General features: G+C 37.4%; 1 protein-coding gene across 1 annotated transcript in view; it reads left to right on the top strand.

The window, feature by feature from the left end:
* SREK1IP1 (SREK1 interacting protein 1) overlaps window positions 1-26,077 on the top strand; it is a 58,509-nt gene that overhangs the window by 23,790 nt on the left and 8,642 nt on the right. Inside the window, exon 3 of the mRNA XM_032628033.1 lies at window positions 4,934-5,077. Coding sequence (XP_032483924.1) covers window positions 4,934-5,077 — 144 coding nt within the window. The remainder of the gene's footprint in view (window positions 1-4,933; window positions 5,078-26,077) is intronic.

A 26,077-nucleotide genomic window follows, 5' to 3' on the forward strand; every position in this document is an offset into this window, starting at 1 on the left:
GTGGAATGCTGGGTCATCTGTGTGCAGCTTCTTGAGGAGTTGCCAGACTGTTTTCCACAGCAGCTCCATCATTTTATATTCCCACCAGAAATGTACAAGAGTTCCAGTTTCTCCACATTCTTGCCAACACTTATTTTCCTTTCTCTTTTCTTTTTTAAAAATTGTAGGCATCTTAATAGATGTGGAGGGATATCTCATGGTTTTCATTTGCATTTCTCTAAAGACTAATGATGTTGGGTATCTTTTCATGGTCTTACTGGCCATTTGTATATCTTCTTTGGAGAAATGTCTATTCAGTTTCTTTGCCCATGTTTTAATTGAGTTGTCTTTTTCTTCTTGAGTTGCGGGAATTGTATATATACTAAATAGTTAACCCTATCAGATATATAAGTTACAAATCTTTTCTTCCACTCTGTAGGTTGTTTTTTCACTTTCATAATAATTTCTTTGCCCAAATGTTTTAAATTTTGATGAAATCCAACTTATCAGTTTTATCTTTTGTTACTTGTGCTGTTGGTGTTTTATATGTAAGAATCCATTGCTAAATCCAAGTTAAAGAAGATTTACCCCATACTTTCTTCTAAGAGTTTTATGGTTTTAGCTCTTATATTGTTGTGGTCTTTAATCCATTTTCAGTCAGTTTTTGCATACGACGTGAGGTGAGGAGTTCAACTTCATTCGTTTACATGTGGAAATCCTGTTGTCCCAGCACCATCTGCTAAAGAGACTGTTCTTTCCCCACTGAATAGACTTGACACTCTTGTCAAAAAGCAATTGGCTATATATGTATGGGTGTATTTCTGGACTCTAAATTCTATTCCATTGGTCTATATGACTATCCTTATGACACTATCACCCTGTTTTGATTACTATAGCTTTGTGGTACGTTTTGAAATCAGGAAATATGAGTCTTCCACCTTTATTCTTTTTCAGGATTGTTTTGGCTGTTCAGGGTCTCTTACATTTTTGTATGAATTTAAGGATTGGCTTTTCCATTTCTGAAAAAGCCAGGTTACTCTTTACAGTCAGCTACTAAAATGTTATAACTTGAAATGTCTCTACATATTTGTGGTCAAAATTTAAGTTTCTGGTCATCTAAGCATTTTCTGCTGAGGACCTCCCTGGTGGTGCAATGGTTAAGAATCCACCTGCCAATGCAGGGGACATGGGTTCGATCTCTGGTCCCGGAAGATCCCACATGCTGTGGAGCAACTAAGCCCATATGCCACAACTGCTGAGCCCGCGTGCCACAACTACTGAAGCCTGTGCACCTAGAGCCCGTGTTCTGCAACAAGAGAAGCCACTGCAATGAGAAGCCCACGTACCACCACAAAGAATAGCCCCCAGCTCGCCTCAACTAGAGAAAGCCTGCACACAGCAACAAAGAACCAACGCAGCCAAAAATAATAAATAAATAATCAATAAACAAACGTGGAGAGGATGTTGGCCCCGGGAGGTGGGAGCTGCTGGCAGGAGAACGTGGCTGAGGCGGGACCTGCTGGAAGCCACCATGTCCAAGCAGGTCCACAGCCTGTTTTGTTTTTTTTCTTTTTTAAAGAATTTTCTGCTCATTGTCTCCTGAGAGTCTATGTAGAAAAGAGGTCACAAGAACTATATTTTGGAATAATTTTCTAAGTTTGTTCACAAGCAACTTGTCTTATTATCAGTTTAGGGTCAGTTTCATTGAAGTAAGGCTAAAATGGGTGTGAGACAGACTGCTGCCAGTGTGGTTATTATGTATTTTGTTTATATGAAATATTTATTACAACATAAGGTGTTTGGATGCAAAGCTAGATTAAGTAAAGGAAAAATTGTATCATCAGGAGTTCTGATCAGAATGGCAAGCTGAAGCAACATAGAAAGTCCTCCTTTCTGCTCCAAAAACAGAGAGATACTGGAGAAAAATAGAGTAACAACAAAAATAAAAATAACCCAGGCGATAAAGGGAAACCCCCAGGTGTTGGAAAGGAAAAGGAGCTCAAAGCCAGAGCAGGGAATGATAGCTGGAAACAATGAGGTCCACGGGCCTACTGGGTAGACATTTATGGGATACGGAGTGAAGCCTTAGACCCCTGTGGAATGGCAGCATGGCCAGAGTGGAGGCTCTTGTTTAGAGCCAGATTGCTCAAAAAAACAGTGAAGCAGGAATTAGAAAAATTCCGTTTACTGTCTAGGGAAAGTGATGACAAAGTTTACTGTGTTTAAGTTCCTATAAAATAATAATTAGAAGAAAAGGAATAATCAAGAATTGGTAACCTGAACTTATACCTTGTGTAGGTATGAGGAGTGAATTTATACTGCCCCCAGTGAGGCAGGTACTCTTTGTCGAAGCTAAGAAATTAACATAAAAAATTGGTCAGGTATCAAAGTAAATTTAAAAAGTAAGTCCAGCTACATGTCATTATTAGTGAAACTACTTAGAAAACTAAAAACTGCATAGAAAATTTTAAAATAAAGGGATGGGGAAAAAAAGAGCAGATAGATATTAGGTTGAATATTGTTGATAATCAGCTGTTTTACTCACAAAAGTTGCAACTTCATGTGATTCAACTAATAATAACGGAGAAATTGACAAATCTATAGTGATAAAGGTACTTAAAATTATACTATCAGAAGTTATTACACAAAAAAGTAAGATGGAGATTTGAACAACAAAATAGACGTCAACAAATAGTGATGTATATTCTTTTAAAATACGCATCAAGTTTTTCCCTAAATTTACTACATGATAGGCCATAAAAGAAATCTCAGCAAATACTAAAAAACTGATGTCATACAGACTCCACTCTCTGATAACAGTGTAATAAATTTAGAAATCAACAAAAGCATAGTCTGAAAGCTCCACATGTTTGGAAACTGAAAAGAACACTTATGAATGATTCATTTGAAAGAAATCACAATAGAGAAAACTTGGTTCCAGCTGTATGGCAGACTGGACCCTTTTGTAAGCAACTAAGAAACTTGTATAAAATGTGCAATACATATTAGATTAGTGTGCTAGAAGAAAATAAAGAATTAAAGAATACTTAGAGGCCAGCAACCAAAGGAAAGCAGAACCTCTAGGAGGTAAGTCTTGAGGGTATTTGCTGAACCCAAGGTTCTTGAACTTCTATCATCATGTATTGGCAGGGTGCAGGGAATAAAGGCAAGGTTCAGGGCCCCACCCAAGATTGGTACCCTACTAGGAGATGCTCTTGTATAAATCTAGGTCTTCCAAAAGGCTTCACCCTTAATTAAGAGAACTAGAAATAAATCCTAGTACAGAGTTGTAGTGAATCATTAATGGGTTGTGAAATCAATTATGTGGTTTCTATCAGCATTGATTATTTTTGAATATCACGTCATAATGCTTCATGTAATTTTAATTTTTGTGGGTTAGCGTGTATACGTTTATGAATGTATATATGAATATACTTGGTTGCATTGTTACTTTTTACCATCGGTCAGCCCTAGTCAAAAAATTCAAAAGCTACTGCCTTAGAGAAGCTGTGCCATGTGTGCATAGAGAAGCTGTGCCATGTGTGCACAGAGAGATGTGTATAGCTACGCATTTCAGCATTATTTATAATAGCAAAATACTAGAAGCAACCTAAGATCCTATCAGTAGTAGAAAGGATAAATATATTTTTATATAATGGGACATTATTCATCAGATAAAAGGAGATAATTATATCTACTTATGTTAACATAGATAAATCACATAATTATGTGTACTTATGTTAACATAGATAAATCACAAAACATAATACTGAATGACAGAAACAAGTTACAGAATGATAGGTAAGTATAATTGAGTTTATGTTAAAAAATAATAAAAATACAATATGCTATTTTGAAAAGATAAGACACCAATTTCAGTATACCAACTTCTGAAGAGAGAATGGAATGGGATTGGGGCAGGGTTCCCAGGGATGGTGCAAGCTCTCCAACTTTGTGTATGTGTATGTGCACACACATGCAGTTTTTCACTTTAAAAAAAAATTAAGTGAATAAAACAAAATGTTAACATGTGGGTGATAAGCACTTAGGTATTATTAGTGATTTTATCTCCTGTACTTTTTTGGTATTTGTATTCAATAACATTTGATTTTTTAATTGCATCATGCAATAAGTAGATAACTTGTATTTTTTTTTTAATTTATTTTTGGCTGCATTGTGTCTTCGTTGCTGCACGTGGGCTTTCTCTAGTTGCAGTGAGCGGGGGCTACTGTTCATTGCTGTGCACGGGGATGTCATTGCAGTGGCTTCTCTTGTTGCAGAGCACAGGCTCTAAAGCACGCGGGCTCCAGTAGTTGTGGCTCGTGGGCTCTAGAGTGTGGGCTCAGTAGTTGTGGTGCACGGGCTTAGTTGCTCTGTGGCATGTGGGATCTTCCCGGACCGGGGCTCGAACCTGTGTCCCGTGCATTGGCAGGCGGATTCTTAACCACTGCGCCACCAGGGAAGCCCTGTTGTAGTTTTCTTAGAGGGAGAATCTTTAAGGACTGAATGATGTCAGAATTAGAATCTTAGGTGTTCTTTTGAAGAACATGTTCAATTATGTTATTATGGCACCTTTAATTAGGTGACAGCTGTGTAATTGCATGAGTATAGTAGTCAAGCTGAGAAGCAAAAAGGTATATGGGAAAGGAATAAAACATAAAATCCAACGTTGAAAATATTTTCTTTAGTACATAGTAAGTACATTAATTCAATATCCTGAAATCCATAAGAAGTAACCAAAAAGTGTGTTTATTGAATTAGAAGCCCTGTTAAAGAAAAGAAAAGGTTTTCTGAATGTTTCATTCAGGTAAAGCAAACTACCACCCACTGAATAAAAGTTAAAACTAAACATTATATTACTAAAATTGTAACTTGTTGCTTAGTGAACAAACACAGCAAAAAATATAATGTATCTATAGTTTCGTCATTCATATTTTTTGTTTGTTTTACTTAGCTGGTCACCTGACTTTTGAATGCCGCAATTTTCTCCGAGTAGACCCCAAAAGGGACATAGTTTTGGATGTCAGCAGCACAAGTAGCGAAGAGAGTGATGAAGAGGATGAAGAACTTAATAAACTGCAAGCATTACAAGAAAAAAGTAAGCAATACTTTTTTTCCCCCCTCCATCCTTTAAAAATGTTTCTAAATGTTCTACTGTATTATGTCATGTTTATCTATTGTTCTATTATATTTGTCATTAAGATATCTTTTGCCTCTTATGTAAGAAGTACTGCATAGGTAAGGAAATTTTAACTACTTTGCCCAAAGTCAAACAGTTGGTCAGTGATAGAACCAACAGGCAAGTCTATTTCTGATTCCACAACACAGGTTTTATTGTGTTTTGTTTTGTTTTTTGTTTTTCCATCTCACTGTAATGTATCACGTGGTACAAAGAGTCTGATTTAAGATTTGGTTTCTATTCCTATTTGGCTACTTTTTAGTATGTGACTTTTAGCAAATCACTTAACTGCTCTGAACTTCAGTTTCCTTGTGGGATAACACAAAGGATTGGATTGTCAAATCACACTCATTCATATCAGAGATCTTAGCAGTGTCAAGCTTTACTGATACCACTGACCCTTGAACAACATGGGTTTGAACTGCATGGGTCCACTTTTACGCAGATTTTTTTCAGTAATACATACTGCAGTACTATATAAGTTGCGGTTGGTGGAATCTGCAGATGTAGAACCATGGATATGGAGAAACCGCATATATGGAGGGCAACTATAAGTTACACTTGGACTTTGGACAGCACAGAGGGGCAACATCCCTAACCCCGGCGTTGTTCAAGGGTCAACTGTAATTTCAAGTATACAAGTGATCACGAGGCATAGGCAAAGCAGCAAGAGTTTCAGGACTACAGTACAATCTCCCAGGTACCCACTCTAGCCAAGGTTAACATAAATGGTTTCTATATTACTTACACGAAAGAAAGTCATTTTGGTCATGAAGCATCTCAATTTTATGCCCATAGTTACATTTTCCAGGGATTATGGATTTGTGCCCCATAAATCCCTAGATTCCAGGATTATTTGCCATAAACAATCTTAGACATCCTGCTATAAGCAGTTTATAAATAGGGATTCTCTTGTCAACAGCTTGATCATGGACTTCTAGCTTTCAGAACAGTGAGGAAATAAATTTCTGTTATTTAAGCCACATTCCTCCTCCCCCCACAAAAAAGGATTCTCTGGCTAGCAAATAATTTATTTCCAGGAAGTCTGTCATTAGCATGTTGATGAAGAGATTTGACCAAGTTACCTTCTTTCTTTCCTGGGACATTCTCTTTTCCCCTCAAAAAGAGAACAGATTTCAGACCACTGTTTAACCATTTGTTTCCCATCTTGTGTATAAAATAACCTATCCTTGCAATGGGGTTTTTAGGGATAAAATGTGATGCTGTATGTGAAAATATTTTGTAAACTACAAAATGTTATATGGTAGTTGTCACACAGAAGCAAAATGAAACTTATTTGTATATGGGTTTAGGCATGGCTTGAGAGAGATACAGAAAAGGTTAAACTTATTCTAGATCATCAGAGAACAATAAATGCTTAAAAAAATTTTAACCTTTCCATATTATATCCAGTGAAGGTAAGTGAAAAAGTCAAATGCCAGGGTACTAGGACAAGCTGAGAAGGCAGAAGAGGGATAGTGTTCCAAAGAAAGCAAACAAGAGTAACAGTAAATATGAGTATATACAGCTTAAGGGTAAAGATAGCTGCTTGAATATAAATGTTTATTTTGGGGACTTCCCTGGCAGTCCAGTGGTTAAGAATCTGTGCTTCCACTACAGGGAACATGGGTTCAATCCCTGGTTGGGGAACTAAGATCCCACATGCAGCAGGATCTTTATACATAAATAAAGGTATATATTTACTTCTGCTCCCTACTGAAACAACACTAAAATAGTAGTAGAAGAAATTTTTAAGGACATAAACTCACAGGACAAAGAAAATAAGAGTCAAAAAATTTTCTGAAAAGCACAAGGACAAAGAAAATAAGAGTCAAAAAATTTTTCTGAAAAGCAGATGGGTTAGTGATAATGGACTGAACACTTTAAGAGAGCTCAACCCTTTAACAGTGGGGAAAGCTGAGAAGTAACCTGATTATACATCGTAAAACCCCCTAAAGTCTTGATAATGAGTATCCTTGGGTATTTCTGGAATTGAGAATATTTGTAACACTAAAAACAGGGATTGGTTAAAAGCCTGAAGTAGTTAGATGTTCTGTTCCCTTTCCCTACTCTGTGAAGCCCTGTTGCCTCAGCAGACTGCCACAGGTCTATTTTCTAGACAGGTAAGGCAGACAGTCTTTATACTGGGCCACACCAAACACAAATGAAAATAGTTAAAGGTTAGATACAGAATGGTGAGAGCCTTCTAGCCATCTTCACCTATTTGGTTCCCAGACATATATCACCCAGGCAGAAGATTTGAAGATACATCTCTGGGAAATCTGACCAGTCTAAGAAGAATGAAATAAGGATACTGAAATTAGGGATTCTTCAAAGGCAAGCCCTCACCACATTATCAGTGAAGTCCAGATTTCCAAGCTTTGCTTGCTAAAAGCTGCCAGTCAGCTTTTTAGACAATGAGGAGCACTAAATTTCTGAGGAAAGGGTCTCACATGAAATATAGATACCAAAACAGAAAAAATCAACTTGAAAAATATGAGTCTTTACAGGGAGAAAGCAGAAATCATTAATATTTAGTTTCATAGAAAGATAAGATACACCATGCATGAAACATGAATAAGGTACTATAAAGAAGAACAAAAGCAACAAAAGAGCTTTTGAAAATTAAAAAAGAAGCAGACATGGAAAACTTGATAGAGTTGGAAGATAAAGTTGAAGAAAAATAAGAAGAGCAAAAAGAGAGAAAAAAGATAGAACAATTGAAGGGTCATTCTAGGAAATACTTCATTCAAATGAGTCCCAGAAAAAGAAAACAGAAAATTTTTTCAAGAACTGAAGAATTAGTTTCCAGATGAAAAGGTTCAACAAGTACCAGACACAGTGGTAAAAGCAGACCCACACAAAGGCACACCATTATGAAACATCATATCATAGGAAACAAAAAGATATAATCCAGACTTCCAGAGTTGAGGATAAAACAGGACACAGGTGAAGGATCAGGAGTCAGAATAGTTTCGTACTTCCCTAAGGCAATACTGGAAGCTAGTAGAATATGGATAATGCTTTCAAATTTTTGAAAGAAAATTATATCCAAATTAGAATGATATACCTAACCAAATTATCAACCAAGTGTGAAAGTAGAGTAAAGACATTGTCAGACATTCAAAGTCTCAGAAAACAATTTGCCTCTCACCCTTTCTTAGAAAAGCCCTGGAATAAGTGTTCTACCAAAGTACGGGAATAGACTGAAAAAAGGAAGACAAGGAGTGTAGGAAATAGAAAAGATAAGAAGGGAAATTTGTAGCATGCTAGTAAAGAGAGAGCCCAGAAAAGCAGCTGCGCCAGAATAGAGAGCAGCCCAGCCACATAGGAACACAACAAAAGATACTAGGACAGAAAGCCTAAAACTCTTAATTCCACAAGGACACTTTCTACCCCATTCATCTATACTGCTCTGTTTTTTTTTTAAGTAGATGCATAAAACTTTAGAATTAGGAAGAATCTTTAGAACAAATAGTTTAAAAACCAGTTTTGTAGAAAAAGAAAATGAGAACAAGTGACTTTCCAAAGTCAATAGCTGATCACAGTAGAGCCAGCACCGTGATCCAGGTTTCTTTCCTACTAGTCCTGTACCATTTTCATTACAATGTGCTGCTGTCCTACCTTAGAGATCATCCAGTCTATTGGTTCTTGACCTTTTTTTCCTTATTACATCAATCTTGAAGGATAAGGTACACTCCCACCCTGAATAGTGGTTTATTCTAGAGGTGATTTTCAATCAGAAGACCTGGGATAGATCTGCTCTGGGAGAAAGGGGAGGGAGTTAACATATAATAACCCCCAGGACAGGAAATAGTTGGTGAAGCTTCCTTATTAGCATCAGCTTTCCCCTAACCTCACATTGAGAATGGCTTCCACAATCTAGCTTTTCTCCCTTTTTCTTCCTTAAAAGGTGTGCTTGACCATAGTCACTTAAAGGCTCAGAATTTGTGTTCCATCTCATGACTTCCACCCAGGACAGTGTTCATTCCAGTATGTCAACCAACTTGTCCTATTTAACATTTATAGAACACCTCACTCAACAACAGCAGAATACACAGTTTTTCTTTTTTTCTCAGTGCACACAGAACATCTACCAAGATAGACTTTATTCTGTGCTATAAAACAAGTCTCAATAAATTTGAGTGTTCAAGTCATGCAAAGTATCTTCTCTAGCCACAAGGAAATTAAATTAGAAATCGATAACAGGTAGCTTCTTGGAAAATTCCCAAGTAATTGTAGCCTAACACACTTCTAAATGTCCCATTGGGTCAAAGAAAAAAAAGAGCCAAAGGAAATTAGAAAGTACTTTTCAACTGTATGAAAATAAAAATACAACATAACATTTATGAGATGTCCCTAAAGCAGCCCTTAGAGGCAAATTTATGGCACTCCATGCCTGTATTAGAAGAGAAGAAATATCTCAAATTTATGACTTCAACTTCTACCTTAAACTCGAAAAAGAAGAGCAAATGAAACCTGAATTAAGCAGAAGAAAGGACATAATAAAGATCAGAGGTGAAATTAGTGAAATGGAAAATAGAGAAACAATAGAGAAAAATGAGTGAAACCAAGAGCTGGTTCTTTGAGAAGATCTATAAAAGTGAAAATTCACTATCCAAACTGATTGGGTTAAAAAAAAAAGTCATAAATTACCAGTATCAGAAATAAATGAAGTAACAACACTACAGATTACACAGATGCTAAAATAGAATATTATGAATAATCTTATGCCAATAAATTGGACAACTTGGATAAACTGGACAAATTACTTGAAAGATACAAACTACCAAAACTCTTTCAAGAAGAAATAGGTCAACTGAGTGGTCTGCATCTATTACAGAGGTTAAATGTTTTAAAACTTTCAGTGAAGAAAACACCATGGCTGAATGGCTTCTCATGAATTCTGCCAAACATTTAAAGGAGAAGTAATACCACTTCTACATAAAATCTTTTAAAAATTAAAGAGGGGATACTTTCCAACTCAACTTATAAGACCAGCATTACCCTAATAACAAAACCAGATAAAGAGGGGCTTCCCTGGTGGCACAGTGGTTAAGAATCCGCCTGCCAATGCAGGGGACACGGGTTCGAGCCTGCCCGGGGAAGATCCCACATGCTGTGGAGCAGCTAAGCCCGTGCACCACAACTGCTGAGCCCACGTGTCACAACTACTGAAGCCTGCGCGCCTAGAGCCTGTGTTCTGCAACAAGAGAAGTCACTGCAATGAGAAGCCCGTGCACTGCAACAAGAGTAGCCCCCACTTGCCACAACCAGAGAAAGCCCGCGCACAGCAATGAAGAGCCAACTCAGTCAAAAAAATTTTTTTAAATTTTAAATTAAAAAAAAATAAAGACATTACAAGGAAAGCAGAGACTCTCAAAAGAGAATTTTAAGCAATTCTAAGCAATTATAAAATGTTAGTCAAATCCAACAATATATAAAAAGGATAATATATTATGACCAAGTGGAACTTATTGCAGGAATACAATATTTGTTTTACATTCAAAAGTCATTGTAATTTGCTATTTTTAACAGACCAAAGAAGAAAATCTGTAGTATTTTAAGAAAACCAATATTTTAAGAAAAATTATTTGAGGAAGTCCATCTTCCATTTCTTATAAAAATTTTCAGCACACTAGGAAAAGAAGGAAGCTTCATCAGCCTGATAAGGGATGTCCATAAAAAACAGAAAGATTACTCTATACTTAATGGTAAAAGACTGAATGTTTCTGTAACATAAGGAACAAATCAAAGATGTCCATTCCTACCACTTATTTTCAACATTGTAGTGGGGATTCTAGTCATGTAATAAGGCAAGAAAAAGAAATTAAAGTCATCCAGATTAGAAAAGGAAGAGTAAAAACTATCTTTTTTGCAGATGACTTGATCATCTACATAGAAAGCCTAGAAGAAAAGTTCTAAAACTAATAACTATGTTTAGCCAAGTTGTAGGATGCAAGATCAATCAATGGGCAAAAAATCAATGTATTTCTCTATGCTGGCAGTGAAAAATTAGAAATTGAAATTTTAAAAATACCTATTATAATAGGATTAAAAGTATGAAATACTTAAGGATAAATCTGACAAAAGATGTGCAAGACTGAAACATACAAAATATTGATGAGGGATATTAAAGAAATGAATAAATCAAGATATACCATATTCATGGACTAGAAGATTCAATCTTTTTAAAAGTTAGTTCTCACTCTTTGACATAAATTGTAGCAGTATCCTCCTGGATCTGCCTCTTATAGTAATGAAAATGACAACAAACATAAACAAGTGGGACCTAACTAAACTTAAAAGCTTTTTCACAGCAGAGGAAACCATAAACAAAATGACAATCAACCCACAGAATGGGAGAAAATATTTGCAAACGAAGCGACTAACAAAGGATTACTCTCCAAAATATACTAACAGCTCATGCAGCTCAATATCAAAAAAAAAAAACCCAGTCAAAACCTGGTCAGACATGCACATGAAAAGATGCTCAACATCACTAATTTTTAGAGAAATGCAAATCAAAACTACAATGAGGTATCACCTCACACTAGTCAGAATGGCCATCATCAAAAAGCCTACAAACAATAAATTCTGGAGAGGGTGTGGAGAAAAGGGAACGCTCCTACACTGTTGGTGGGAATGTAAATTGGTACAGCCGCTATGGAGAATAGTATGGAGGTTCCTTAAAAAACTAAAACTAGAGCTACCACATGATCCAGCAGTCCCACTCCTGGGCATATATCCAGAAAAAAAACAGTTTGAAAAGATACATGCACCCAGTGTTCACTGCAGCACTATTTACAATAGCTGAGACATGGAAACAGCCTAAATGTTCATTGACAGTGGAATGGATAAAGAAGATGTGGTACATATATACAATGGAATGTAAATCTGCCATAAAAAAGAATGAAATAATGCCATTTGCAGCGACATGGATGGACCTAGAGATTATCATACTAAGTGAAATAAGTTAGACAAAGAAAAATGTATATCACTTATATGTGGAATCTAAAAAGATGATACAGGTAAACTTATTTACAAAACAGAAACAGACTCACAGACTTGGAAAACATACTTATGGTTACCAAAGGGGAAAGGTGGGTGGGAGATAAATTAGGAGTTTGGGACTAACATATACACACGACTGTATATTAAAATAAATATTCAGCAAGGACCTACTGTATACCACAGGGAACTCAGTATTCTGTAATAACCTATATGGGAAAAGAATCTGAAAAAGAATGGCTATATATAACTGAATCACTTTGCTGTACACCTGAAACTAACACAACATTGTAAATCAATATAAAATAAAAATTTAATTTAAAAAATAAATTAATTAAAATGTCAGTTCTCTCTAACTTGATTTATAGATTCAAACTAATTACAATCAAATTCAAGCAGGCTGTTTTAGACACTGACAAGTCAATTCTAAAGTTCTTGTGGAAATGTAAAGAACCTAGAATAGCCAAAATACTTTGAAAAAGAGCTAAAGTTGGTAAGATTAACACAGCCTACTTTCAGAACTTTCTGTAAAGCTACAAGTAATCCCAACAATGTGCTATTGATATAAAAGTTGATTAGTATAAGTGAATAGCACCATACATATATGGCCAATTCATTTTTTTTTAACTTTTTATTTTGAGATAAATGTAGATTCATATGCAGCTGTAAGAAATAATACAGAGAATTCCTTGTACCCTTTACCCAGTTTCCCTCATCTTCCAAAATTGTATTACAGTATCACAGCCAGGACATTGATTTTGATACAATCAATGTACACAATATTTCTGACACTACAAGGATCACTCATATTGCCCTTCTATAGCCATACCTTTCCTCTTGTCCTTACTTAATCTCTGGCAACCAAAATTTTGCTATTTCTCTAATACTGTAATTTCAAAAATGTTTTATAAATGAAACCATACTTTTCCAGATTGTATTTTTTTCACTAGCTATAATTCTCTGGAGATTCACTCAGGTTGCTATATTTATAAATAGTTTGTTCCTTTTTATTATTGAACAGTAGTCTATTATACGGATACCACAGTTTAAGCATTCACCCATTTAAGGACATCTGAGTTGTTTCCAGTTTGGGGCTATTACAAATAAAGCTGCTATCAACAGGATTTGGATAAACATAAATCTTTATTAGATAATTATCCAAGAGTACAATTGCTGGGCTTTATGGTATTTGCATGTTTAGTTTCTTAATAAACTGCCAAACTGTTTTCCACAGTGGCTATACTATTTTACATCCCTACTAAAACATGTATGAGTGACCCCATTTCTCTGTATCCTCATTTGATTTTGTCAGTTTTTAAATATCTTAGCTTTTTGATGATGTACAATTACATCTGAATGTAGTTTTAATTTATATTTATATAAATTTATATTTATATATATTAATTTATATTTCCCTGATGGCTAATAACGTTAAACATTATTTCATAGTACTGAATGTTGAGTTCTTTACATATTCTAGATACTAGTCCTTTTTTTTTTTTTTACATCTTTATTGGAGTATAATTGCTTTACAATGGTGTGTCAGTTTCTGCCCTACAACAAAGTGAATCAGTTATACATATACATATGTTCCCATATCTCTTCCCTCTTGCGTCTCCCTCCCTCCCACCGTCCCTATCCCACCCCTCCAGGTGGTCACAAAGCACTGAGCTGATCACCCTGTGCTATGCCGCTGCTCCCCACTAGCTATCTATTCTACATTTGGTAGGCATACATGTCCATGCCACTCTCTCACCCCGTCACAGCTTACCCTTCTCCCTCCCCATATCCTCAAGTCCATTCTCTAGTAGGTCTGTCTTTATTCCTGTCTTACCCTTAGGTTCTCTGACATTTTTTTTTCCTAAACTCCATATATATGTGTTAGCATACGCTATTTGTCTTTCTCTTTCTGACTGACTTCACTCTGTATGACAGACTCTAGGTCCATGCACCTCATTACAAATAGCTCAGTTTCGTTTCTTTTAATGGTTGAGTATTATTCAATGGTATATATCTGCCACATCTTCTTTATCCATTCATCCAATGATGGACACTTAGGTTGTTTCCATCTCCAGGCTATTGTAAACAGAGCTGTAATGAACATTTTTGTACATAACTCTTTTTGAATTATGGTTTTCTCAGGGTATATGCACAGTAGTGGGATTGCTGGGTCATATGGTAATTCTATTTGTAGTTTCTTAAGGAACCTCCATACTGTTCTCCATAGTGGCTGTACAAATTCACATTCCCACCATCAGTGCAAGAGGGTTCCCTTTTCTACACACCCTCTCCAGCATTTATTGCATCTAGATATTTTGATGTTGGCCACTCTGACTGGTGTGAGATGATATCTCATTGTAGTTGTGATTTGCATTTCTCTAATGATTAATGACGTCGAGCATTCTTTCATGTGTTTGTTGACAATCTGTATGTCGTCTTTGGAGAAATTTCTATTTAGGTCTTCTGCCCATTTTTGGATTGGGTTGTTTGTTTTTTTGATACTGAGCTGCATGAGTTGCTTGTAAATTTTGGAGATTAATCCTTTGTCAGTTGCTTCATTTGCAAATATTTTCTCCCATTCTGAGGGCTGTCTTTTGGCCTTGTTTATGGTTTCCTTTGCTGTGAAAAAGCTTTGAAGTTTCATTAGGTCCCATTTGATTATTTTTGTTTTTATTTCCATTTCTCTAGGAGGTGGGTCAAAAAGGATCTTGCTGTGATTTATGTCATAGATGTTCTGCTTATGTTTTCCTCTAAGAGTCTGATAGTTTCTGGCCTTACATTTAGGTCTTTAATCCATTTTGAGTTTATTTTTGTGTATGGTGTTAGGGAGTGTTCTAACTGCATTCTTTTCCATGTAGCTCTCCAGTTTTCCCAGCACCACTTATTGAAGAGGCTGTCATTTCTCCACTGTACATTCCTGCCTCCTTTATCAAAGATATGGTGACCATATGTGCATGGGTTTATCTCTGGGCTTTCTATCCTGTTCCATTGATCTATATATCTGTTTTTGTGCCAGTACCATATTGTCTTGATTACTGTAGGTTTGTAGTATAGTCTGAAGTCAGGGAACCTGATTCCTCCAGCTCCGTTTTTCGTTCTCAAGGTTGCTTTGGCTATTCGGGGTCTTTTGTGTTTCCATACAAATTGTGAGCATTTTTGTCCTAGTTCTGTGAAAAATGCCAGTGGTAGTTGATAGGGATTGCATTGAATCTGTAGATTGCTTTGGGTAGTAGAGTCATTTTCACAATGTTGATTCTTCCAATCCAAGAACATGATATATCTCTCCATCTATTTGTATCATCTTTAATTTCTTTCATCACTGTCTTATAATTATCTGCATACAGGTCTTTTGTCTCCTTAGTTAGGTTTATTCCTAGATATTTTATTCTTTTTGTTGCAATGGTAAATGGGAGTGTTTTCTTAATTTCACTTTCAGATTTTTCATCATTAATGTATAGGAATGCCAGAGTTTTCTGTGCATTAATTTTGTATGCTGCTACCTTACCAAATTCATTGATTAGCTCTAGTAGTTTTCTGGTAGCATCTTTAGGATTCTCTATGTATAGTATCATGTCATCTGCAAACAGTGACAGCTTTACTTCTTCTTTTCCGATTTGGATTCCTTGTATTTCCTTTTCTTCTCTGATTGCTGTGGCTAAAACTTCCAAAACTATGTTGAATAAGAGTGGTGAGAGTGGGCAACCTTGTCTTGTTCCTGATCTTAGTGGAAATGGTTTCAGTTTTTCACCATTGAGGATGATGTTGGCTGTGGGTTTGTCATATATGGCCTTTATTATGTTGAGGAAAGTTCCCTCTATGCCTACTTTCTGCAGGGTTTTTATCATAAATCGGTGTTGAATTTTGTCGAAAGCTTTCTCTGCATCTATTGAGATGATCATATGCTTTTTCTCCTTCAATTTGTTAATATGGTGTATCACGTTGATTGATTTACGTATATTGAAGAATCCTTGCATTCCTGGAATAAACCCCACTTGATCATGGTGTATGATCCTTTTAATGTGCTGTTGGATTCTGTTTGCTAGTATTTTGTTGAGGATTTTTGCATCTATGTTCATCAGTGATATTGGCCTGTAGTTTTCTCTCGTTGTGACATCCTTGTCTGGTTTTGGTATCAGGGTGATGGTGGCCTCGTAGAATGAGTTTGGGAGTGTTCCTCCCTCTGCTATATTTTGGAAGAGTTTGAGAAGGATAGGTGTTAGCTCTTCTCTAAATGTTGGATAGAATTCACCTGTGAAGCCATCTGGTCCTGGGCTTTTGTTTCTTGGAAGATTTTTAATCACACTTTCAATTTCAGTGCTTGTGATTGGTCTGTTCCTATTTTCTATTTCTTCCTGATTCAGTCTTGGCAGGTTGTGCATTTCTAAGAATTGTCCATTTTTTCCAGGTTGTCCTTTTTTTTTTTTTTTTTTGCGGTACACGGGCCTCTCACTATTGGGGCCTCTCCCGTCGCGGAGTACAGGCTCCGGACACGCAGGCCCAGCGGCCATGGCTCACGGGCCCAGCCACTCAGCGGCACGTGGGATCTTCCCGTACCGGGGCACGAACCCGTGTCCCCTGCATCGGCAGGCGGACTCTCAACCACTGCGCCACCAGGGAAGCCCCAGGTTGTCCATTTTATTGGCATAGAGTTGCTTGTAGTAATCTCTCATGATCTTTTGTATTTCTGCAGTTTCAGTTGTTACTTCTCCTTTTTCATTTCTAATTCTATTGATTTGAGTCTTCTCCCTTTTTTTCTTGATGAGTCTGGCTAATGGTTTATCAATTTTGTTTATCTTCTCAAAAAACCAGCTTTTAGTTTTATTGATCTTTGCTATTGTTTCCTTCATTTCTTTTTCATTTATTTCTGATCTGATTTTTATGATTTCTTTCCTTCTGCTAACTTTGGGGTTTTTTTGTTCTTCTTTCTCTAATTGCTTTAGGTGCAAGGTTAGGTTGTTAATTTGAGATATTTCTTGTTTCTTAAGGTAGGATTGTATTGCTATAAACTTCCCTCTTAGAACTGCTTTTTCTGCATCCCATAGGTTTTGGGTCGTCGTGTCTCCATTGTCATTTGTTTCTAGGTATTTTTTGATTTCCTCCTTGATTTCTTCAGTGATCACTTGGTTATTAAGTAGTGTATTGTTTAGCCTCCATGTGTTTGTATTTTTTACAGATCTTTTCCTGTAATTGATATCTAGTCTCATAGCGTTGTGGTCGGAACAGATACTTGATACAATTTCAGTTTTCTTAAATTTACCAAGACTTGATTTGTGAACCAAGATACGATCTATCCTGGAGGATGTTTCATGAGCACTTGAGAAAAATGTGTATTCAGTTGTTTTTGGATGGAATGTCCTATAAATATCAATTAAGTCCATCTTGTTTAATGTATCATTTAAAGCTTGTGTTTCCTTATTTATTTTCATTTTGGATGATCTGTCCACTGGTGAAAGTGGGGTGTTAAAGTCCCCTACTGTGAATGTGTTACTGTCAATTTCCCCTTTTATGGCTGTTAGTATTTGCCTTATGTATTGAGGTGCTTCTGTGTTGGGTGCATAAATATTTACAATTGTTATATCTTCTTCTTGGATCGATCCCTTGATCATTATGTAGTGTCCTTCTTTGTCTCTTGTAATAGTCTTTATTTTAAAGTCTATTTTGTCTGATATGAGAATTGCTACTCCAGCTTTCTTTTGATTTCCATTTTCATGGAATATCTTTTTCCATTCCCTTACTTTCATCTGTATGTCTCTAGGTCTGAAGTGGGTCTCTTGTAGACAGCATATATATATGGATCTTGTTTTTGTATCCATTCAGCCAATCTGTGTCTTTTGGTGGGAGCATTTAGTCCATTTACATTTAAGGTAATTATCGATATGTATGTTCCTATTCCCATTTTCTTAATTGTTTTGGGTTCGTGATTGTAGGTCTTTTCCTTCTCTTGTGTTTCTTGCCTAGAGAAGTTCCTTTAGCATTTGTTGTAAAGCTGGTTTGGTGGTGCTGAAGTGTCTCAGCTTTTGCTTGTCTGTAAAGATTTTATTTTCTCCATCAAATTTGAATGAGATCCTTGCTGGGTAGAGTAATCTTGGTTGCAGGTTTTTCTCCTTCATCACTTTAAATATGTCCTGCCAGTCCCTTCTGGCTTGCAGAGTTTCTGCTTAAAGATCAGTTGTTAACCTTATGGGGATTCCCTTGTGTGTTATTTGTTGTTTTTCCCTTGCTGCTTTTAATATGTTTTCTTTTTATTTAATTTTTGACAGTTTCATTAATATGTGTCTTGGCATATTTCCCTTTGGATTTATCCTGTATGGGACTCTCTGTGCTTCCTGTACTTGATTAACTATTTCCTTTCCCATATTAGGGAAGTTTTCAACTATAATCTCTTCAAATATTTTTTCAGTCCCTTTCTTTTTCTCTTCTTCTTCTGGAACCCCTATAATTCGAATGTTGGTGCGTTTAATGTTGTCCCAGAGGTTTCTGAGACTGCTCTCAGTTCTTTTCATACTTTTTTCTTTATTCTGCTCTGAAGTAGTTATTTCCACTGTTTTATCTTCCAGGTCACTTATCCGTTCTCCTGCCTCAGTTATTCTGCTATTGATCCCATTTAGAGTATTTTTAATTTCATTTCTTGTGTTGTTCATCGTTGCTTGTTTCATCTTTAGTTCTTCTAGGTCCTTGTTAAATGTTTCTTGCATTTTGTCTATTCTATTCCCAAGATTTTGGATCATCTTTACTATCATTATTCTGAATTCTTTTTCAGGTAGACTGCCTATTTCCTTTTCATTTGTTAGGTCTGGTGGGTTTTTATCTTGCTTCTTCATCTGCTGTGTGTTTTTCTGTCTTCTCATTTTGCTTATCTTACTGTGTTTGGGGTCTCCTTTTTGCAGGCTACAGGTTCGTAGTTCCCGTTGTTTTTGGTGTCTGTCCCCAGTGGCTAAGGTTGGTTCAGTGGGTTGCGTAGGCTTCCTGTTGGAGGGGATTAGTGCCTGTGTTGTGGTGGATGAGGCTGGATCTTGTCTTTCTGGTGGGCAGGTCCACGTCTCGTGCTGTGTTTTGGGGTGTCTGTGGACTTATTATGATTTTAGGCAGCCTCTCTGCTAATGGGTGGGGTTTTGTTCCTGTCTTGCTAGTTGTTTGGCATAGGGTGTCCAGCACTGTAGCTTGCTGGTCGTTGAGTGAAGCTGGATGCTGGTGTTGAGATGGATATCTCTGGGAGATTTTTGCCGTTTGATATTATGTGGAGCTGGGAGGTCTCTTGTGGACCAGTGTCCTGAAGTTGGCTCTCCCACCTCAGAGGCACAGCCCTGACTCGTGGCTGCAGCACCAAGAGCCTTTCATCCACACACCTCAGAATAAAAGGGAGAAAAAGTAGAAAGAAGGAAAGAAAGAAAGAAAGGAGGAGGGAAGGAAGGAAGGAAGGAAGAATGGAGGGAGGGAGGGAGGAGGGAAGGAGGAAGGGAGGAGGGAAGGAGGGAATGAAGGAAAGAAAGAAGATAAAATAAAGTAAGATAAAATAAAATAAAGTTATTAAAATAAAAATCATTATTAAGAAAAAAAAATTTTTAAAGAAAAAAAAGGATGGATAGAACCCTCGGACAAATGGTGAAAGCAAAGCTATACAGACAAAATCTCACACAGAAGCATACACATACACACTCACAAAAAGAGGAAAAGGGGAAATAATAATAAATCTTGCTCTCGAAGTCCACCTCCTCAATTTGGGATGATTCGTTGTCTATTCATGTATTCCACAGATGCAGGGTACATCAAGTTGATTGTGGAGCTTTAATCCGCTGCTTCTGAGGTTGCTGGGAGGGATTTCCCTTTCTCTTCTTTGTTGTCACAGCTCCCGGGGCTCAGCTTTGGATTTGGCCCCGCCTCTGCGTGGAGGTCACCGGAGGGCATCTGTTCTTCGCTCAGACAGGACGGGGTTAAAGGAGCAGCTGATTCGGGGGCTCTGGCTCACTCAGGCCGGGGGGAGGGAGGGGTACGGAGTGCGAGGCAAGCCTGCGGTGGCAGAGGCCAGCGTGACGTTGCACCAGCCTGAGGCGCGCCGTGCATTCTCCCGGGGAAGTTGTCCCTGGATCCCGGGACCCTGGCAGTGGCGGGCTGCACAGGTTCCCTGGAAGGGATGTGTGGATAAGTGACCTGTGCTCGCACACAGGCTTCTTGGTGGCGGCAGCAGCAGCCTTAGCGTCTCATGCCCGTCTCTGGGGTCTGCGCTTTTAGCCGCGCCTCACGCCGGTCTCTGGAGCTCCTTTAAGCAGCGCTCTTAATCCCCTCTCCTCGCGCACCAGGAAACAAAGAGGGAAGAAAAAGTCTCTTGCCTCTTCGGCAGGTCCAGACCTTTTCCCCGGACTCCCTCCCAGCTAGTCGTGGTGCACTAAAGCCCTGCAGGCTATGTTCATGCCGCCAGCTCCAGTCCTCTCCCTGCTCTCCGACCAAAGCCTGAGCTTCAGCTCGCATCCGCGCCCGCCCCGGTGGGTGAACAGACAAGCTTCTCGGGCTGGTGAGTGCCGGTCGGCATGGATCCTCTGTGCGGGAATCTCTCCGCTTTGCCCTCCCCACCCCTGTTGCTGTGCTCTCCTCCATGGCTCCAAAGCTTCCCCCTCCGCCACCCACAGTCTCCGCCCCCGAAGGGGCTTCCTAGTGTGTGGAAACTTTTCCTCCTTCACAGCTCCCTCCCACTGGTGCAGGTCCCATCCCTATCCTTTTGTCTCTGTTTATTCTTCTTTCTTTTGCCCTACCCAGGTACGTGGGGACTTTCTTGCGTTTTGGGAGGTCTGAGGTCTTCTGCCAGTGTTCAGTAGGTGTTCTGTAGGAGTTGTTCCACATGTAGATGTATTTCTGGTGTATCTGTGGGAAGGAAGGTGATCTCTGCGTCTTACACTTCGCCATCTTCCCCTCGTTAGATAGTAGTCCTTTTTTAGATGCCTGGTTTGCAAATATTTATCCCAATACGTAGCTTTTCTTTTCATCCTCTTAATAGGTGTTTCACAGAACAATAGTTTTTTAATTTTGATAAAGTCCAATTTATTAATTTTTCCTCTTATAGATTGTGCTTTGGTTTCAAGTGTAACTCTTTGCCTGTCTCTTGGTCTCCTTTACTTTTTTGTAAAGTTTTTATGGATTTATATTTTACATTAGGTCCATCATCTATTTGATTTGATTATTGTATAAAATGTGAAACTTAGAGCACTTAGTATTTTGCTTAAGAATGACCACTTGTTCCAGCACTGTTTATTGAAAGGCTATCTTTCTTCCATTGAATTGCTTTTGTGCTCTTGCCAAAAATAAGTTGGTCCTATTTGTGTTGGTTTGTTTCTGGGCTGTCTATAATGTTCCATTGATCTATGTATCTATCCCGCCACCCCGTCTTGATTAATGTAGCTATATAATAAGTCTCAAAGTTGGAGGGACTGATGTTTTCTACTTTATTCTTCTTTTTCAAAATTGTTTCAACTACTTTAGTTTCTTTTCCCTTCCATATAAATTTTAGAATAATGTTTATACCTACAAAGAATCTTGCTGGAATTTTGATAGGCATTGCCTTAAACATGTTTATCAATTTGGGGAGAATTGACACCTTTACTGTGTTGAGTATTCCAACCCATAAATCCAGTATGTCTCTCTGTTTATTTAAATCTTTGATTTCTTTTCTCAGCATGGTGTAGTTTTAGGATTATACCTATAAATTTTTTTTGAAAAATTGTAAATGTTTTTTTTTCTTTCGTTGTCTGCATGTTCACTACAAGTATATAGAAGTACAAATGACTTTATGTTTATCGTTTATCTTTGCTAAACTCACTGATTAGTTCTAGGAGTTTTTGGTAGATTCTTTGGAATTTTCTGTGTAAACCATCATGTCATCTGCAAATAAGAACAGTTTTATTTCTTCCATTTTGATCTGTAAGCCTTTTGTTTTCCTTTCTTGATTTATTGCTGTGGCTAGAACTTATAGCACTATGTTGAAAAAGAGCAGTGAGAGATGAATTCTTACCTGGATTCCACTTCTAGGGGAAAAAACCATACAGACTTTAATGGTTAGCTGTATGTTTTTTTGGTTGCAGCTCTTTATCAAGTTGAGGAAGTTTCCCTCTATTCCTATTTTTAAAGAGTTTTTATCATGAATGGGTGTCAGGTTTTGCCAAATGCATTTTCTGCATCAGTTGATATGATCCTACAATTTTTCTTCTTTAGCGTCTTAATACAGTGGATTACATTCATTGATATTTGAATATTCAACCAGGCTTGCATCCCTTGAATAAACCACACTTGGTCACAATGTATAACTTTTTTTAAATTTTAATTTTAATTTTTTGCAGTATGCGGGCCTCTCACTGTTGTGGCCTCTCCTGTTGCGGAGCACAGGCTCAGCGGCCATGACTCACGGGCCTAGCTGCTCCGCGGCATGTGGGATCTTCCCAGACCAGGGCACGAACCCATATCCCCTGCATCGGCAGGTGGACTCTCAACCACTGCGCCACCAGGGAAGCCCTAGATTCTGTTAATTTATGGTGTTGTTGAGTTCTTCTATATCCTTGCTAACTTTATGTGTAGTTTCTGTCAGTTGCTGAGAGAAGGATGTTGAAGTCTCCAGCTATCATGGATTTGTCTGTTTCTCCCTTCAGGTCTATCGTTTTTGCTTCATGTATTTTTCAGCTCTGTTGTTTGGTGCATACACACTTAGGATTGCTATGTCTTCTTAGTGGGTTGAAACCTTTATTGTTACATAATGTCTATCTCTCTCACTGGTTATTTTCTTTGTTCTAAAGTCTGTTTTATCTGATATTAATATAGCCATTCTAGCTTTCCTTTGATGTTTGTGTTACATCTCCATTTCTGTCCTTTTGCTTTCAGTGTGCCTGTATCATTATATTTGAGGTGAGAGCCTTATAGACAGCATGTAGATGAGTCATATTTCTCAATCCACTCTGCCAATTTCATTGGTATTCTTTTGAAGTTTAATATAATTATATGTTAGGGCTTAAGTCTGCCATTTTATTATTTGTTTTCTGATTATTCTGTATTTTTATTTCTCTGTTCTTTTTTTTCCCTACCTTTCTGTGGGTTCCCATGGAGTACTTTTGTAGGACTGTCTGTAGTGCTTTGATTTCACTATAGTGTCACTTGAACACTTGTACAGTTCCATTCTGATGTATCTATAGTGTCTTTGAATATATCCATAATGTTTAAAATTTTTTCTGTAGTGTTCTGTATAACATTTTCAATGGTTACTCTAGGTATTACATTATGTATACATAATTTATCATAATCTACTTGGTGTTGTCATTTTACTAGTTCAAGTGAAATGTAGAAACCTAACCTCTCTTTATGTACTTTTACCCTCTCGCATTTATAGTCATCCTCAGTATGTTCCCTGCATACACATAGAACCACATCAGACACTGTTATAGTTTCTGCTTCCACCCTCAAACAAAATTTAGAAATTCAAAAGAAAGAAAGCCTGTTGCACCCATATTTTGGCTTACTGTGTTCTTTCTTCTTGATGTTACAGCATTTCCTTTCCTTTAGATAACTTCCTGTAGCCATTCTTTTGGGGAATGTCTGCTGGTGACAGATTCTTTTAGTTTTCCTTTATCTGAGAACATCTTGATTTCTTTTCATTTTTTTTAAACATCTTTATTGGAGTATAATTGTTTTACAATGGTGTGTTAGTTTCTGCTTTATAACAAAGTGAATCAGTTATACATGTACATATATCCCCATATCTCTTCCCTCTTGCATCTCCCTCCCTCCCACCCTCCCTATCCCACCCCTCTAGGTGGTCACAAAACACCAAGCTAATCTCCCTGTGCTATGCGGCTGCTTCCCACTAGCTATCTATTTTACATTTGGTAGTGTATATATGTCCATGCCTCTCTCTCACTTTGTACCAGCTTACCCATCCCCCTCCCCATATCCTCAAGTCCATTCTCTAGTAGGTCTGCGTCTTTATTCCCATCTTGCCCCTAGGTTCTTCATGACCATTTTTCTTATTTTTAGATTCCATATATATATATATGTTAGCATACAGTATTTGTTTTTCTCTTTCTGACTTACTTCACTCTGTATGACAGACTCTCGGTCCATCCACCTCACTACAAATAACTCAATTTCGTCTCTTTTTATGGCTGAGTAATATTTCATTGTATATATATGTGCCACATCTTGTTTATCCATTCATCTGTTGATGGACACTTAGGTTGCTTCCATATCCTGGCTATTGTAAATAGAGCTACAATGAACATTGTGGTACATGACTCTTTTTGAATTATGTTTTTCTCGGGGTATATGCCCAGTAGTGGGATTGCTGGGTCGTATGACGGTTCTATTTTTAGTTTTTTAAGGAACCTCCATACTGTTCTCCATAGTGGCTGTAGCAATTTACATTCCCACCAACAGTGCAAGAGGGTTCCCTTTTCTCCACACCCTCTCCAGCATTTATTGTTTGTAGATTTTTTGATGATGGCCATTGTGACTTGTGTGAGGTGATATCTCATTGTAGTTTTGATATGCATTTCTCTAATGATTAATGACGTTGAGCATTCTTTCATGTGTTTGTTGGCAATCTGTATGTCTTCTTTGGAGAAATTTCTATTTAGGTCTTCTGCCCATTTTTGGATTGGGTTGTTTGTTTTTTTGATACTGAGCTGCATGAGCTGCTTGTAAATTTTGGAGATTAATCCTTTGTCAGTTGCTTCATTTACAAATATTTTCTCCCATTCTGAGGGTTGTCTTTTGGCCTTGTTTATGGTTTCCTTTGCTGTGCAAAAGCTTTTAAGTTTCATTAGGTCCCATTTGTTTATTTTTGTTTTTACTTCCATTTCTCTAGGAGGTGTGTAAAAAAGGATCTTGCTGTGATTTATGTCATAGAGTGTTCTGCCTATGTTTTCCTCTAACAGTTTAATAGTGTCTGGCCTTACATTTAGTTCTTTAATCCATTTTGAGTTTATTTTTGTGTATGGTGTTAGGGAGTGTTCTAATTGCATTCTTTTACATGTAGCTCTCCAGTTTTCTCAGCAGCACTTACTGAAGAGGCTGTCATTTCTCCACTGTATATTCTTGCCTCCTTTATCAAAGATAAGGTGACCATATGTGCGTGGGTTTATCTCTGGGCTTTCTATCCTGTTCCATTGATCTATATTTCTGTTTTTGTACCAGTACCATATGGTCTTAATTCCTGTAGCTTTGTAGTATAGTCTGAAGTCAGGGAGCCTGATTCCTCCAGCTCTGTTTTTGTTTCGCAAGGTTGCTTTGGCTATTCAGGGTCTTTTGTGTTTCCATACAAATTGTGAGATTTTTTGTTCTAGTTCTGTGAAAAATGCCAGTGGTAGTTTGATAGGGATTGCATTGAATCTGTAGATTGCTTTGGGTAGTAGAGTCATTTTCCCAATGTTGATTCTTCCAATCCAAGAACATGGTATATCTCTCCATCTATTTGTATCATCTTTAATTTCTTTCATCACTGTCTTATAATTTTCTGCATACAGGTCTTTTGTCTCCTTAGTTAGGTTTATTCCTAGATACTTTATTCTCTTTGTTGCAATGGTAAATGGGAGTGTTTTCTTAATTTCACTTTCAGATTTTTCATCATTAGTGTATAGGAATGCCAGAGTTTTCTGTGCATTAATTTTGTATGCTGCTACCTTACCAAATTCATTGATTAGCTCTAGTAGTTTTCTGGTAGCATCTTTAGGATTCTCTATGTATAGTATCGTGTCATGTGCAAACCGTGACAGCTTTACTTCTTCTTTTCCAATTTGGATTCCTTTTATTTCTTTTTCTTCCCTGATTGCTGTGGCTAAGACTTCCAAAACTGTGTTGAATGATAGAGGTGACAGTGGGCAACGTTGTCTTGTTCCTGATCTTAGTGGAAATGGTTTCAGTTTTTCACCATTGAGGATG

The sequence above is a fragment of the Phocoena sinus genome, chromosome 3 (assembly GCF_008692025.1).
Source record: "Phocoena sinus isolate mPhoSin1 chromosome 3, mPhoSin1.pri, whole genome shotgun sequence".
Taxonomy (NCBI): Eukaryota; Metazoa; Chordata; class Mammalia; order Artiodactyla; family Phocoenidae; genus Phocoena; species Phocoena sinus.